Source organism: Pinus tabuliformis, chromosome 4_2, assembly GCF_031772625.1.
Source record: "Pinus tabuliformis cultivar Carrire ecotype Pingquan chromosome 4_2, CPIR1, whole genome shotgun sequence".
In the NCBI taxonomy this organism is placed as follows: Eukaryota; Viridiplantae; Streptophyta; class Pinopsida; order Pinales; family Pinaceae; genus Pinus; species Pinus tabuliformis.
In genome coordinates, this window is record NC_142304.1 from 641,169,307 (window position 1) to 641,187,615 (window position 18,309).

General features: G+C 34.3%; 1 protein-coding gene across 1 annotated transcript in view; it reads right to left on the reverse strand.

Annotated features, from left to right (window-relative positions):
- LOC149170998 (uncharacterized) overlaps positions 1-16,781 on the reverse strand; it is a 29,903-nt gene extending 13,122 nt beyond the window's left edge. The window contains exon 1 of the mRNA XM_089425807.1: positions 16,370-16,781. Within this exon, the coding sequence (XP_089281933.1) occupies positions 16,370-16,755 (386 nt within the window). The 5' untranslated portion in view covers positions 16,756-16,781. The remainder of the gene's footprint in view (positions 1-16,369) is intronic.
- Between the last annotated feature and the right edge of the window lie 1,528 nt (positions 16,782-18,309).

Genomic DNA, 18,309 nt, shown 5'->3' on the forward strand with positions numbered 1-18,309 from the left:
TAAGAGGGGAGGGGCTTCTCAAGTCACCTCTAAATTAGACAGATTCATAATCTCAAAGGACCTCCTTATCATAGGCCTTGATATGTCAGTGTTAATCCTTCCCTTTGGAGGCTCAGAGCACTAGCTTGTCGAGCTGGAAGCCACTTTTTTGGGTACACCGAGGAACAAACCTTTTAGGTTTGAAAATATCTGGCTCTTTCACCTTGATTTCACCAACAATATTGACAAATGGTGGACGGAATATAGGCCCGTTCAAGGCACTAAAATGTTCATGTTGCAGCAGAGACTCAAACACATCAAATCTAGGCTTAAAGATTGGAACAAACAAGAGTTTAGAAATATTTTTAAAGCCAGAAAAGAAGTTGAGGAGAAACTCTAGGAGATTAACCAGATCATCATCACAAGGGGTTTTAATGAGGAATGGAAAATTTGGGCTGACTCTCTTCAGAATGAAGGGGAAGATCGATGCATGCAAGAGGAGATTTTCTGGAGACAAAAATCGAGGGGGCAGTGGATTAGAGGAGATAGAAACACAAAGTTTTTTCATATATCAACCTTGGATCACAAATCTCATAACAGAATTTCTAAACTTAAAGACTCTCAAGGGAAAGAGCTCATCTCTCACAAAGATATAGAATCTGTCCTAGTTCAACACTTCCTTAGCATAGTAGAGGAGCCTCTTGTTGACAGATCTCGGTTCACTAACAAATTCACAAAGTTCATTCCTAAGTTTGTAACCAGGGAAGACAACCACAATATTAACAGGCCAATGTCTGAAGAGGAGGTGAGTGAAGTTATCAATGAGATGCAAAATGGGAAAGCCCCTGGCCCGGATGGGTTCAATGTGGATTTCTTCAAAGCTTGTTGGAAAATAGTCAAACAAGATATCCTTGAGGTTGTGGAAGACTCTAGGAGATCAAAAACTGCTTTGAAAGCTCTTAATGCCTCTTTCATAGCTTTGATCCCAAACTAGGAAAAATCTATGACACCGGATAGATTCAAACCCACCGCCTTATGTAATGTGGTGTATAAAATTATTTCCAATGTGATCGCTATTAGACTGAAGCCTCTTCTTCCTGCTCTCATTTCAGAGGAGCAAACTGGTTTTGTGGAAGGAAGATAGATTCTCAACAACATCATACAAGCTCACGAGGTAGTACACTCTCTTAAGAGCAATAAGCAAGCTGGTATGATCATGCAACTGGACCTAGCGAAAGCTTATGATAAGCTAAGTTGGGTGTACATCAACTGGATTCGACCACAACTGGATAAGATGGGTTATGGCCCTTGTATCCATGGCTAGTTTCTCCATTCTGCATAATGGCTCTCCTTCTAGAACCTTTGTACCCTCTACGGGCCTCAGACAAGAGAATCCTCTCTCCCCCTTCCTCTTTGTTCTCATGATGGAAGGACTAGGCAGAGAAATCAAAATGGCAAATGCTGAAGAAAGAATCCAGGGTCTAAAAGTTACCCCGACCAGGGCTGCCTCTACTCATCAACAATTTGTGGATGATACAATGTTGTAGGGCATTCCTACGGTCAAGGAAGCCAGAGCTTTCAAACAAATCCTGAACGAATTTGCATTGGCTGCTGGTACAGACGTAAGCCTTGATAAATCAAAGTTTTTTTTTTCAATATTGATGTTGTTATTCAGAGGAACCTCACCAGAATTCTTGGGTTTCAAAGGGCTCATTTACTTTCCATGTACCTTGGAATTCCTCTTACTGACAAACCTCTGAGTAAGGCAGTGTGGGAGCCGGTAACTAATAAACTTCAGGATAAATTCAAGAAATGGACCTGCAAGTCTTTGAATTTGGTGGGGCGTCTTATGCTTACGAAGGCTGTCCTACAGGCTATACCCATTTTCATGTTTTCAGCTCTTCCTACTCCCAAAGGAGTTATACAACAAATCAGGGGTATTCAATGAGATTTTCTTTGGGGCAAAGGGGAAGAGAAAGGAAGTGGGCTTTGGTAGGTTGGGACAAAGTCTGCAAGCCTAAGGACCATGGTGGTTTGGGGCTTCATGACCCTTAAATCCTCAGTAGAGTATCGGAAGCCAAACTTTGGTGGAGGTAGCTCAAGGAAATGGCAACCCCTTGGGCCAAGCTTTGGAAGCAGAAATATGCAAATAATTGGCAGGAAAGGGATCATATCAGAATGTTAGGGCTCATCAAGGGCTCCCCATTTGGAACCTTTCCTGGGAGAATATATCCATTTTCCAGCAGCATAGTTTTTAGGAGATTAGAGCCGGGAACCTTGCACGGTTTCGGGAGGACAACTGGGAGTAGGAACCAAATTTGTTTAGAGAAGAACTAATCACTCTCAAAAATGACACTGACAGCAAAGGTTTACTCATGTTAAGTGACTTTTGGGATCAGGTGGAAGAATCTTGGTTGTAGTAAAGAGAGTGCTTTGAAAGCCTAGGCGGATTCCCTTGCTCTTGACTTGGAGAAGAGGAAGATTTTATTGTCTACCTTGTTTGACCAACTGAGATGGGGTAGAAACACTGAAGGCACCTTTAACCTCAAAGAAGCCAAATGCAAGGTTCTAGGTTTTGATTATCCAAACCCTGACCAGGTTTGGAATGACCTTTGGAGGAACTCACAATGGATGAAAGTCAAGTTGTTTATGTGGTTGGTTCACCAAAAGAAAATTCTCACATGGGAGAATCTTCTAAAAAGGGGATTTGTTGGCCCATCCAAATGCCATCTATGTGGTTTACAGGAAGAAACGATGGAGCACTTACTAAACCTCTGCCCCTTCACCTCTACCTTGTGGGATTGGGTAGCCTCAGTCTTCAGGAAAACTGATAGGGATAGACTCAGCATCACCAACACGCTGAAGAATTGGAGGAAAGACTTCTCAGGTAATGAAATCATCAACAAATCTTGGACTCTAGTTCCAGGCTTTATTATCTGGGATGTCTGGAAAGAATGCAACGATAGGATTTTCAAGAACAAAACAGGCTCGACCCAGAATATCATTGTCCAAATTCTATGACAGATCAAAGATATAGTAGGAGCCCTAATGTGGAAAATTCTTGAGAACCCCCTACGGTCCAGGAGGCTCGCACACTAAGATAGTTGGGTCTACATTCTCTGGTTCCCCTAGGCATTGTTAAGGGTGTGAGAAAAACAACTATTGGTAAAGATATCTGGCAGCCTCCCCCTCATGGTTTTTTGAAAATCAATATAGACGGGGCCTCTAAGGGAAACCCAGGGATGGCTAGATTTGGAGGAGTTATAGGAGATGAGGGGGGATCATAAAGGATATTTTCCATAGACAATTAGGGACTGCCACTAATAACATGGCAGAGCTCATGGCCTTAGAACAGTGCTTGGAAATCCTAATGAGTTAAATTTACACAATGTAATCTTTGAAGCTAACTTAGAGTTGGTCATTAATGCATCCAAAAGAATGTGTAATGGAACGACAACTGCAAAAGTGTCGAAACACTTGAGGCTCTCATAGGTCTTTCAACATATTCATTCCCACTTGCGAACCCTGAGAACCATCAGTTTTGTTCATGTACGAAGAAAAGCCAATATGTTAGCTGATCGTCTGGCGAATGAAGGCGTGATATGCAAGGAAAACTATACCTGGTACGACTGGGAGTCTATACCCTCTGGTAAACTGAGGGAAGATTGTCATCGATAGGTGGCCAAAGACATTGAGTACTTCTAGATCATGAATAATGGGCAGGAGGTAGACTAGCGGGAGTAGGACAGAGCGGAAGTACTGGAGTCGAGTCGTAGTGCTGCAGTAAATCCTAACCATGGATCCTACAGGCAATGCTCATGTCATAGTCAACTACAGGGGTTGAGGAGGTGATAAACAGTGTGCTAGTTGAAGGGTTGCAGGCCATAGGATCTGATGATCTTCGACATCGAATGGATATCGGGTTCCAACATGATTAGAGGTTAAGTCGAAGAGCAGACCCGAATTCTTTATAGATCAAGGTTTTAATCTATATCGGATCCGTAAAGCGGGTAAGTACTGCGCAAGTTTCCGAAGCGATAACTTGAGGACCGTCAGATTAAGTGGGTGTTGATCTATGGTGCAGGATCACTGTGCAGCTCAGTTGATTGGAGCGATTTTCAACTGTACGATTAAAGGTAAGAGCAATGGTGGATCACGGTTGATCAGAGAATTTATAAACCGTCTGATTGAAAGTTAGATAGACGGTGGAGATGGAGGGAAAAGATTTGGGGAGATAGAGCGGCAAGAATTGAATGAGAAGAATTGCAGCGAGATCAGCATTCTGAACACTTAGGTTTATTGCCCAGGGGACTTTTTGTGTCATGTATGGAAGGTTTTGGGTTCTGTCAACCCTGTTGTTTGTTGATCATCAATGGGTCTATCTTTTTGGGCTTTAAACTTGTAAACGTGTGTACCATATGTAATATTTTTTAGGTTAATTGAAGGTTCCACTCTTACATGACCAAAGAAAAAGAAAAATTGGAACAACAAAATCAATAAAAATAATAGAATATTTTTTGATAGAATTCTCATTCTATTTCTTTTTTCGCCAATTTCTTCTTATAATTTTACAATCACTTAATTCTAAAATCACTATCAAACTAAAAATAAATAAATAAAATATAAACATTACAAATATATTCAAAACAATTTATATATTTATATTTATTTTCCAATGAAAAAAATATTCAAATATCCTTCTTAGAAAATGAAGAAAACTTATCTTACTATCATTCTTAGAATATCATTTCCAATATACCTAAAACTATTTAGGTATGTATATTAAATATGAAACAAATGTAGCTTTTTTTTTCACCTAATAATTCCCAACATTTCAAATCAAATACACCATCATATAACAATATTTATCAAAATTATTCTTCAAATGCTTAAGAAAATTTCGAAAAAAATGGTAATAGTTTTTCATAGCTTCTTAAATTGGATGTAGCTTGGGTGATTGGAAGAAATGTTGTTATCCTTCACACCGAGATTCAATATTTGCATGTAACATGTCGAACTCATAATAAGTATATCCTTGTACTGACTTCAAACCTAAAATATTAGCTTATGTAAAATAGTTGTTTGGAAAGTATTTATAGTATAAGTCAAACTAAATATAAATATGGTTCACAATTTCTAAAAAATGGTGATATTTTTTCATAGCTTCTTACAATGGATATAATTTGGGTGGTTGGTAGAAATGTTGTTGTCCTTGCCACTTAGGTTCAATTTTTGTGTGTGGCATGTTGATGTCATAATAGGTATATCCTTATAATGGATAAGTCATTTTTTCTAATCATCTTGAGGATATATATATATATATATATATATATATATGCCATATTTCTTTAAGTTTTTTTTTTTTTTTCATGACTTCATGTTGTAGGTAATAAAAAATAAAATAGCTCAAAATGAAATTCTCACTTTATTTTCTTTGCCCAAATCCTCCTCATAATTTTATGATAGTTTCACTTTAAATTAATTAAATATGAGTATAGATCCATCCTAACCATGAATCTAGCAAGCATCGCGAGGGATCAAATCACTTGATGTGCAAACATTTTTTAGAGTGAAAAACTTGAAAATATGTTTTCATCTTTGGACATATGTGTGTGTAGTATGTGCGATTTTTCATTGTTTAATTTGCATCAATGGATTGAATGCCTTTAAAATCTCCTTGGACACTTGAATTGCTATAAAACTTAAACTTGTAATTCAAACAAGTTCTTTTGTTGGATTTAAAAAAAATTAACCTTAAAATATAGCTTAAAAAAGACCGAAATATAAAATAGTGAGACTATTTAATCCTTTTTCCCAATAGTTTTATATAATATATACATAATTGACATTGAAATATTTTAATTAAAATGAGTCTAACATTGACCACTGCAAGCTCATTCGTGCATATATTGAGGCCCCATTTTCATGCCATATAACCCTTAGCAACCTATACTGTACATGCTTTTTCCTTTCATAGGAGTTACTAGCATATTGTAATGCATATCTAAATATAAACTTACGTGAACACAACCACAAACACGTCCTAACTTAATTGAGTTTGTTGACCTATATAGAAATTTCAAAAAGATAAAGAAATATCGATAAATAATTATTGCACAATAAAATATAATAAAAACTTAAAAGAAATTGCTTATCTTTTAAATAGTACAACTAGCTACATTTTCAACTTTCTATTCAGAAATAGACCACATTGTTCATTTCTCTCAACAACAAATCTCAACAACAAATCACCCCGCGCTACCATAATCAAATTAAAGGGGAAATCTTAGAAATATGGGCTTAGAAAAATTGTGATATGCCCGGTGAGTGGCTGGGGTCTTACAATATTTTCTTGTCATGTTTTTTTACATAATCAAATTATGTTTTATTTTGAATATAAACACTCTAAACACAAAAAAAAGCCTTATGGACTGCAAATGGCATGGTTTTCGAGGTGTCAATTGAAAAGTCTAAACCGGCTGATTGAAAGTTAGATAGACCGTAAAGAAATATCGATAAATAATTATTGCACAATAAAATATAATAAAAACTTAAAAGAAATTGCTTATCTTTTAAATAGTACAACTAGCTACATTTTCAACTTTCTATTCAGAAATAGACCACATTGTTCATTTCTCTCAACAACAAATCTCAACAACAAATCACCCCGCGCTACCATAATCAAATTAAAGGGGAAATTTTAGAAATATGGGCTTAGAAAAATTGTGATATGCCCGGTGAGTGGCTGGGGTCTTACAATATTTTCTTGTCATGTTTTTTTACATAATCAAATTATGTTCTATTTTGAATATAAACACTCTAAACACAAAAAAAAGCCTTATGGACTACAAATGGCATGGTTTTCGAGGTGTCAATTGAAAAGTGTAAACCGGCTGATTGAATGTTAGATAGACCGTAAAGATGGAGGGAAAATATTTGGGGAGATAGAAAGGCAAGAATTGAATGAGAAGAATTGCAGCGAGATCAGGATTCTGAACACTTAGGTTTATTGCCCACAGGCCTTTTTATGTATATATGGAAGGTTTTGGGTTCTGTCAACCCTGTTGTTTGTTGATCGTCAATGGATCTATCTTTTTGGGCTTTAAATTTGTAAACGCGCGTACCATATGTAATATTTTTTAGGTTAATTGAAGGTTCCACTCTTACATGACCAAAGAAAAAGAAAAATTGGAACAACAAAATCAATAAAAATAATAGAATATTTTTTGATCGAATTCTCATTCTATTTCTTTTTTCGCCAAATTCTTCTTATAATTTTACAATCACTTAATTCTAAAATCACTATCAAACTAAAAATAAATAAATAAAATATAAACATTACAAATATATTCAAAACAATTTATATATTTATATTTATTTTCCAATGAAAAAAATATTCAAATATCCTTCTTAGAAAATGAAGAAAACTTATCTTACTATCATTCTTAGAATATCATTTCCAATATACCTAAAACTATTTAGGTATGTATATTAAATATGAAACAAATGTAGCTTTTTTTTCACCTAATAATTCCCAACATTTCAAATCAAATACACCATCATATAACAATATTTATCAAAATTATTCTTCAAATGCTTAAGAAAATTTCGAAAAAAATGGTAATAGTTTTTCATAGCTTCTTAAATTGGATGTAGCTTGGGTGATTGGAAGAAATGTTGTTATCCTTCACACCGAGATTCAATATTTGCATGTAACATGTCGAACTCATAATAAGTATATCCTTGTACTGACTTCAAACCTAAAATATTAGCTTATGTAAAATAGTTGTTTGGAAAGTATTTATAGTATAAGTCAAACTAAATATAAATATGGTTCACAATTTCTAAAAAATGGTGATATTTTTTCATAGCTTCTTACAATGGATATAATTTGGGTGGTTGGTAGAAATGTTGTTGTCCTTGCCACTTAGGTTCAATTTTTGTGTGTGGCATGTTGATGTCATAATAGGTATATCCTTATAATGGATAAGTCATTTTTTCTAATCATCTTGAGGATATATATATATATATATATATATATATGCCATATTTCTTTAAGTTTTTTTTTTTTTTTCATGACTTCATGTTGTAGGTAATAAAAAATAAAATAGCTCAAAATGAAATTCTCACTTTATTTTCTTTGCCCAAATCCTCCTCATAATTTTATAATAGTTTCACTTTAAATTAATTAAATATGAGTATAGATCCATCCTAACCATGAATCTAGCAAGCATCGCGAGGGATCAAATCACTTGATGTGCAAACATTTTTTAGAGTGAAAAACTTGAAAATATGTTTTCATCTTTGGACATATGTGTGTGTGTAGTATGTGCGATTTTTCATTGTTTAATTTGCATCAATGGATTGAATGCCTTTAAAATCTCCTTGGACACTTGAATTGCTATAAAACTTAAACTTGTAATTCAAACAAGTTCTTTTGTTGGATTTAAAAAAAATTAACCTTAAAATATAGCTTAAAAAAGACCGAAATATAAAATAGTGAAACTATTTAATCCTTTTTCCCAATAGTTTTATATAATATATACATAATTGACATTGAAATATTTTAATTAAAATGAGTCTAACATTGACCACTGCAAGCTCGTTCGTGCATATATTGAGGCCACATTTTCATGCCATATAACCCTTAGCAACCTATATTGTACATGCTTTTTCCTTTCATAGGAGTTACTAGCATATTGTAATGCATATCTAAATATAAACTTATGTGAACACAACCACAAACACGTCCTAACTTAATTGAGTTTGTTGACCTATATAGAAATTTCAAAAAGATAAAGAAATATCGATAAATAATTATTGCACAATAAAATATAATAAAAACTTAAAAGAAATTGCTTATCTTTTAAATAGTACAACTAGCTACATTTTCAACTTTCTATTCAGAAATAGACCACATTGTTCATTTCTCTCAACAACAAATCACCCCGCGCTACCATAATCAAATTAAAGGGGAAATTTTAGAAATATGGGCTTAGAAAAATTGTGATATGCCCGGTGAGTGGCTGGGGTCTTACAATATTTTCTTGTCATGTTTTTTTACATAATCAAATTATGTTTTATTTTGAATATAAACACTCTAAACACAAAAAAAAGCCTTATGGACTACAAATGGCATGGTTTTCGAGGTGTCAATTGAAAAGTCTAAATCATGCATTTGAACCTGTAATATGTTTGAATGATCAATGAAATTAGCTTCATACATAAAAATAAACATAGACATGGCACAAGATTTGCGAATTGAGTGTAATAGTTTTACATAAATTCATGTATTAGATAGTTGTCAACGCAAATTGGGTGTAATAGTTTTACATAATAGATAGTTGAAAATTTTAATAAATATTAATTGTCGTTGGTTATATCTATTGATTCAAATAACAATATTCTCATTTATATATTTCTTGAATTTTCTATTAAAATAAGGTATTATAGGTAACCCAAATGAACTGTGGTAATAACAACAAAAATTTGGAACAACAAAATCAATAAAAATACTAGTTCAAAATAGAAATCTTTATTTTTTTTCTGCCCTTTTTTTATAATTTTATAATCACTTAATTCTAAAATCACTACCAAACTAAAAGTAAATAAATAAATGAAACTCACATACACATCATCAATATATCGAAAAAACAATTTATATATTTATATTTATGTTCCAATAAAAAATTATTCAAATATCCTTCTTAGAAAAGGATGATAACTTGTCCTACTATTATTCTTATAATATCATTTCCAATATAGCTAAATAGTATATTAAATCTAAAACAAATGAGGCTTGTTTTTCACCTAATAATTCGCAAAATTTCAAATCAAATGCATTGTCATATAACAATATTTATAAAAATCATTCTTCACACGTTTAAGAAAATTTCAAAAATAATGGTAATAGTTTTTCATACCATTGTAAATTGGATGTATTTTGGGTGGTTAGAAGAAATTGTTGGAAATAATACTGAGAGGGGGGGTGAATCAATATTATCAAGTCAATTATTTTTCGTTTCATAATCAAATTTGCACACGCTACTTCAGTTAGTGAAGACGACGTATATGCGCAACTTCAGATAAGGAAACTCACGTATAACTTGAAGACTTATAATTTAATTTATTCTTCAGATGTTGATCATTAATCTGTGTGTCAGAACCATATAAATAGTAACCAGGAACGGTAAACAGAATAGACAGTCACAGACAAGAACATAAGATATGAGGTGGAAACCCAATGTGGGTGAAAACCACCTGTTGCAATTCGTCTCTATCTTCTTTCAATTAGAAACTTCTTTTACAATGTTTCTGTATTGGTGCAGTCTTATACTAGTATGTAGGCTTCTACCTGCAGAAGGCTACAACCTTCTCTCGTTCTTCAGCTTCTCCTGGAAGGGAGCTACAACCCCCTTAGCTCTTGTACTAGCTGATGTACTAGTACGTAGGTGCTGACCTACAGAAGGCTACAACCTTCTCTTTTCTTCCAGGGACCACGTTTCATAAATTTTTAGACTAGATCCATCAATTACAATAATCAAACATCAAATACATCTGCATCAATCAATCTCCTTTTCTTCTATCAAATTGAATCAACCAATTACTTTTCTAAATGATGTAACCATTGTAACAGTCCAAAAAATAAATATCTAATTTAACATTAATTTAAATGAGAGTGGTGCTTACCTAGCCCGATAAACATGTAATTAATTAACAATTCAAATTGAATGAATAGTGCTTACCTGTTTACCTGTGGTCGAAGTAGGCTTACCACAACAAGGTTTTGGGGACGACTCTCCACCCAACCGTAGGCTCAATTGTGCAACGTCTTGCTACAACTGGCCACCCCCGAGCCCTCAATCAACGTACTGCTGCCAGTGACTCCTAGGTCTTAGTATACCATTCTCCCAAGAGAATGAAAGACAGAATCTCGGAAAGATGGAATGCATGAATGCCTCTCATCTTCCTCGCCATCTATTAAATAGAACAAACATTGGAAGAGGAACCACATGCACACACTCCATGTGTCTCATGCAACTTTCTTTTGATTTCTTTCTTTTTGATAGTTTCCTTTTCTTGTTTTATTTCCTTCTTTTTGATAGTTTCCTTATTCTTATCTAGAGCTTTAGTATGGTTATTACTATTTTTATTTTTATTATTTTTATTATTTATTTCTTTTTATATAATTTTTAATATCATTTATTATTTAACATTTAACATTTATGATTTATTATTTTTATTATTATGAAGTGATTTATTTATTATTATTTATAATTTATATTATTAATTATTATTTTTTTATTATTTATTATTTATTATTAAGGGGAGGGATATTACATACTCTCCCACTTTAAGGAACTTCGTCCCGAAGTTAAGTTGAATGATTTATTATTTAATTTACTTCATGTTGCCAACACCCTCTGCTGAACTAGTATAACCAGCAGGCATCAAAAGTCCCCAACACCCCGGGAAATCTCAAGGAATCTCTGTCCTTTTTCCCACTTTCGGCACTAGGCTAAGCCTGACCCGGTCTGTATCCTAGTCCAAGGCTGGCCCCAAGGCTCGCGCCTGACTCAGACCTCATCTGACCCAAGCCAGGCATCCGATCCGGTACTCAATGACCTTGGGCATCTGGCATGGCTGGCCCACTCCCTCCACAACTACTAAGGTGCACAGCCCCAGGCATCGAAGTCCTTTACATCCCTTCTAGACTTTGGTATCCCAATCCAATAACAGGCACCAAGCCTAGAACATCAGGCACTTGGCCTCATCAAGATGGTCCCATAGCTCTTCTAGAGCTATCCATCAAGAGCTATATACAAGACAAAGGAACCACTGGCATATGTAGTGTTGATTGAGTTTGTCCCCAGCCCATATGGTGTTACTTATTCTCTCTCATGCGTATGGGCTCACACGAGATTATCGAATAAACCGACCCTTTCGGCCCATTTGTGGAGTCCTGTGAATCATCACACCTCAACATGCAACCAATGCATTAGCTATACCATCATAGTATCATAGAAAATAATCCACATGCCAAGTCTTGCATGTCGTCATGAGAACATTCATCATTGTTAATCGCAAAAATAACGAACTGCATGCTCATGTATGTCATAAATTTGTATGCAACTATCACATGCTTCACCTCATGAAATACCATCATAAGTTATAACATCAACATATTTGCATCAAAGATATATCATGACTTCACGTAATAAATGAAACACATGTCAGTATACATCTTATCATAACATCATGATCTCTATGAATAGCATACCCATTATGAGCATTCAACATTGTTATAATAACAGATAAATAAAGAAGCATCACATATACCCTCATACCATCACATCATGAAACATCATTAATATGATAACCATCTCAATACTTATCAAATATAGAACAACAATGCACTTTAAGCATTATTATCATGAACTGATTTCATTTAATTATATAAACAATGGATACTAACTATGAATTAAGATTATTCAACATCCCTCTAAGATCTATGTTATCTCATGAATACTATTATTGTCATGTTTTCATCAAGATACCAATTGCTTTCCAATATTCATTTTCACTTCTTTCAACTAGGAAGTTGACAATTCATGAAGTACATCATGAGCCTCATCAGCTTTGAAATTTAATCTCTCGTCATATTTTCTTCCTTCCTCAATATATTACTAGCCTTACAACATTCCTTAAATTATTAATATTGGACAGCATCATTTGTTGTTCAACAAGTATTCTCAACTTCCAATTTAGACACTTCAACTTTGCAGGTCATCATTATGACCCTTACCAATCATGTTGCTCAATCCACTCATTAACATCTTAGGAACAATGTCATAACATCTTGAATTCTATTCTATATGCACTTTAAATACATTCTACATCCACTTTAAATACTTCCCACATAAAACTCCAAATTCTTTATGGATTGTATATTGTACTAATATTTTCCCTTTAATAAGAAAACATGATAATTAATAAACATGATAATTAATAATTCCTGGTAGGTTGTCATAGTAATCATCACCCCATACTTTCATCATAAATAAGTTTGAAAAGTTTGTTTGGATTGGTCCTCATCTCATTGGAATATAAAAATTTTAAACACTTCAACCTTCCCATATTTCATCAAGTTTCCACAATGCATCATTCTAAAGATGTGCCTCTTAAGAAGTGCAAACATAAAGATCTTAGTGACAATGCAATTCCTATATATATATATATATATATATATATATATATATTATATTATATATTATATATATATAATATATATATTATGTTTGATTATTATTATTATACAACCTCTTTAAGATATGTGATTGTGTGGCAGTTGATGCGCTATAATTAGATATACAAACCTTCTTTGAAAAAAAATGTAAGGATTTGTGTATTTGTAACATAATTCAAATGTTTCATTTTTACTAAATAATTAAATTTTACGAAAATTTTAAATGCATTCCAAATCGAAATCTAGAAAAACAACCTTTCCACCACATTGAATATTCTATTGGATCTTCTTGGAAAACGAATATACATCCTTAGTGTGGATAATAATATTTCTTAATCGAGAGTTGTAGAACATTAATATGGACCTATGGTTAAGATTAAAGAGTAGAAACTATTATGTCATCAGGACCAAACTCTGATAGACATTCAAGAAGAACCACAGGCAAGTGTAAGAATCTGACATGATTTAATCGAATACAGGCCAGTGTAAGAATCTAACATGATTTAATTGAATACAGGCCAGTGTAATGCGTTTGAGAGTTGCATACCATATTGCTCAAGCACTAGACCACTGTAATAGTGAAGATCATCGGATTTATCATCATTTAAATACTTACAGGGTCCTCTTTGATGAGGTGAGACCTAGAAAATAGACAAATCTTTTGATTGTGAATAAAAAGTGTACCTGTTACATGTTTATTTCAATTCATATATGGCTCACAATAAGGGAGAACGACTATCATTCAAACAGCAAGGGGAACGACTATCAACTAAAAAAAATACTAAACATGGTTGTTGATTACCAACTAATTACTTCAAAAACAATTTAAATATATTATACCTGCCTAAAGACAAATCTATAATGATAGCTCTTCAAAAAGCGCATCTCACTCTGGAGTTTAATACGAGTTCAATACAACTTAATGCGAGGAAAAACAAAACAAAATCATAAAAGATAAAGTTGCGCAAACATTTAACAAGGTTATTCCGCGAATCACTTCATTAAATGCTTTTACTTGCTACTATAACTGTCTAAAGCAGTATAACTCAGTCCATTAGAAAAGACCTCTGCCTAAATTTATCTATTTTTGCATTAAAAATAACTCAACTTTGAAAGAGAAAAAAAATTACCGAACATAATTGTCAATTATAAACTACTTGCCTATAACATTTTCAATAAGATATACTTCCAAAAAGAGCATCTACTTTTATGCTACTCCTAAGAATAAAAAACACACCTGTGTCAAGCAGCCATAACAAAAGGGGCATTTAAAATTCTCTAAAAAAAGAGACCACTTCTAAATGCAGCACTGACCATGGTGTCGATGGTAAATACCAGTCTTGCAAATATCTCCAGTTTCTTCTTATATTTCCGATATTTTCTTTGCTTTTGATGTTGTCATTGTTTCCAATATTATTGGTTTTTCAGATCCAAATTTATGCTTGCAGACATTTTCCACAGTATTTCTAATAAGTTTATTTCGAGAACCTCGGCAATGTATTCCTCGAAAGAATATTTGCAACATTGGTAAATTCTAAATACAAATGAATGTTGAATCAAATAAGTGTGCAATTTTAGGAATTTTATGACAATTTCCCATCGTTCTTTTCTCTTATAACTTTGGCAAGTTTTGGCCATTGTCTATTTTTTATGCAATAATATCGTAGCATTGTCTTTATGCAATAATATTGTAGTTTGGGCCATTGTCTTTTATCGATGCAGCACCATAAATTTCAAACGTTCTATCAGAGTATGTTGTCCATCCTCCAATATCCATTTATGACAAAATGGGCAATGAACCATATTGAATAAATCTATGAACAAAATCACTTAAAAGTTCATACCCATCAAAATCAGCCCCGCGATGTGTCATAAGGGTTTGGTCTATTTATTGCATTAATCATTGTAATATATTGTAGAGATCAGCTTCTTTTAGAATCCGTATGTGAGGAAAGTTAATTTCTCTCAAGCAGTCTATCCTACAATAGTTTTATAATTATAATAAACCAAAGATCTATATTTACTTTCAGTTTCCAATTTTATAATGAGCATGCATTATATATATGTACTGATGGGTGATACAAAGACAACCGCATTCTGAACAAACCCCAGTTTTGCAGCAGCTGAAAGAGCTCCTATTGGAGTATCCTCTTTTGTATTATCATTTACCTTTTGAACTAGCAATCGCGTTAATCATAGTTGTTTGTTATATATTCAGAATAGCTAGCCACCTGAACTTGCAACTCCTCCATTCCATAGATGCTTGAACTCGTGGATATTTAACAAAATTATATTCTATCATATTCTCTCTATCGTGCTGGTGTCACTCCGACCCGTGAAAAATTACAGAACTGATCTGCCCGTGTATTTTACCATTATCCATTTTTTTCAAAAAAACTGACAGCAAGAGAGCAGCAATGAGCCAAAACCAAGCCAATTAGAAGACAAAGAGCAAAATTCTAACAAGGGAATTGGCAGATTTTCCTTCAGCCTTTGCCCAAGAGCAAAATTCTATCAAGGGAATTGGCGGATTTTCCTTCAGCCTTTGCCCCACGGCTCCAAGATAGAGCTGGACAATTGTAATTGTTAACCATATTCTGTTCATATATTTGCATCCCCTTTTTTTTACCAAAAAAATAAATGTGCCTAGAGGACATCTTTACATAAATCCAGGTTCTCTGAGTAAAAGACGAATTCGTCAGCAAATTTATATATTCATCCAGGTACTGCTGTCACTAAACTTCAGACTTAATCTCAAAGCCCGAATTAAATAAGTAGAAACCCAACATTAACCAAAACACCTGATTAATTTTCGGTATATGGTTTGCTCAAGCTTACTTCTCCTGGTATAGATTTACTCTGTCACGCGGGTAAATCAAGTGGGTTTTCTTCACAGAAGCCTAGGTGCAACAGCACTGAAAACATGCTACCACGTTACTATGCCTAATTATTGGATATTCTGACATATCTCACCTTTAACTAAGCTTAGGTAGTTTATCAAAGTGTTGTACTTCAAGGCTATGTGCAAGTCACGGTGACTTTGACCGTATATATACCCATCAATCTTGGCGATCTATGCAGTTGAAAAGAAAATAAAATAAATTCCCTAGAATTGCAAAGATTACCCCCACATCCATAACATACCTGCAATGACGAAGGGATTCATAGCGTTTGGCTTCAGTCATCACCGTCTTGCCCTTGTACCTGTGTGTGACCGCATCGCTACAGCATCCCACCAGCAAATACACATTCGGGAACGATTTCTTGGCCTGTTCCAGAGATCGGGCGTGGCCGAAGTGGAAGAGATCGTATATTCCATCTGCGTAAACGCGAACGGGCTTCTCAGTATCTGACGGATCTGGGCAGGGGTGGGGATCGAACACGCGAGCGGGAGGTGCCCATTCATCGCAATCGAATACTTCTTCTTCCTCCTCTTCTTCTGATTCGTTCTGATCAAGTGATTCAATAAATACTTCTGCTTCTTCCTCTGAATCTGTTTCAGATTCATGGTGGGAAAGGGATTCGTCCATGTGACTTGCAAGCCTCTTGCGGGATGCAGGAAAAAGCTAGACAGGGATACAACCATTTACACGGGCTTGAGCACCGGTATTCTCACAGCTCGGAATGAATGGGAGAGAATTTCTGGAGAATTGGTAATTTAGAAACCGCTGTAGTTGTTGTTATTATTATACCAGATACAACTATTTCATAAATGTTATAAATAGGCCAGTTACAATATGTCTCAAGATAAACCCACAAAGTTAAGGAAACACATTGTTTACCAAAACACTTAAGCTAAAAACCTTCCCGCTAAGATCCATTGACACAGCCTTTGACTCATCGGTTTGCATTCAACAAATTCCAAGTTGACAAGTATAGGGAGCCTTGACAGAGTGATTGAAGGAAAAATAGAAAGGAATTCTAATCATATAAAAGGATGGTTTCTCTCAAATGTTTTAGAAAGTTTTCCTCTGCAACGTTTAAAATATAAGAAACCCCTTAAAATATTTGGATTTTGATTCGACATGTCAAACCCTAGACTCTGGATTGAAGTAAACATGTTATTGAGATTATTTTGATCGCAGTATCTCTTGAGAATTTTAATCAAAAATTCGAACGATGATGTATAGGTATAATAACCAGATACTCTATAGAGTTGAGATGCAAAAATGTTTTCCAACCAGACCAACTATAATAGAAAAGGTAATTTGTTATTCAACATCACTGATTATATCTGTAACTAAAGTCAAACCTTGAATGTAAAATACCCCCGCCATACCGTCTAAAATTCTACATGTTTTACATTGTAATAGACAGAGTTACAGGCAACATGTAGGATCATGAAAACGTGGATAGTTATCAGGTCAGAAGTTCAAACTGTGATAGTTATTAGGTTAGAAAACGATGGCTTGTGGGCTGCTCACAATAGTGACGGGATGCAGCTTCTGGTGGAGGCTCTCTCCGAATGAGCAATGGTAGTTGACACCAATTGTGGTTGCTCCTTAATATTTTTTCGGCTTCTTTAAAACCTATGGTTTTCAAATCCTCAACAACTTTATTTAGGTTGTCTGCATACTAAACGACCTCAATTAAGGGGAATGGAATCTTCAATTCCTAACCTTAATTAAACATACTGAAAATGTGATCTACTACTCAATTACTTGCTTCATTCCATTGCTCAAAGCTTATATTATTATAAATACGAGAAACAACTTAAAAAAATAGCTACACTAATCTTGAGCCCTACACACATCGTGACTGACACAAAACTGACAGCTAAATTTATCTTTCTAAAAATATCTCGAAATAATAACTAACTATACTAAAAACTTCAGTTAGCTTATCTTAACTCATGGATGAGTGCATGCATGCGGTAGTAATGATCTCTGTCACATATTGAATAACACCATACAATCTGAATGGTGTGGAGTAATGATCTCCATCATAAATTCAATAACGCCATACAGTCCGAATGCCTCACCTCCTCTGCCTCACCACAGGTGTTGGAAGCAAAGATAAATTTCATAATGAATATAAGATTTCCTATTTCATTTATGAAATCACATAAGCTATGTGGGTGTAAG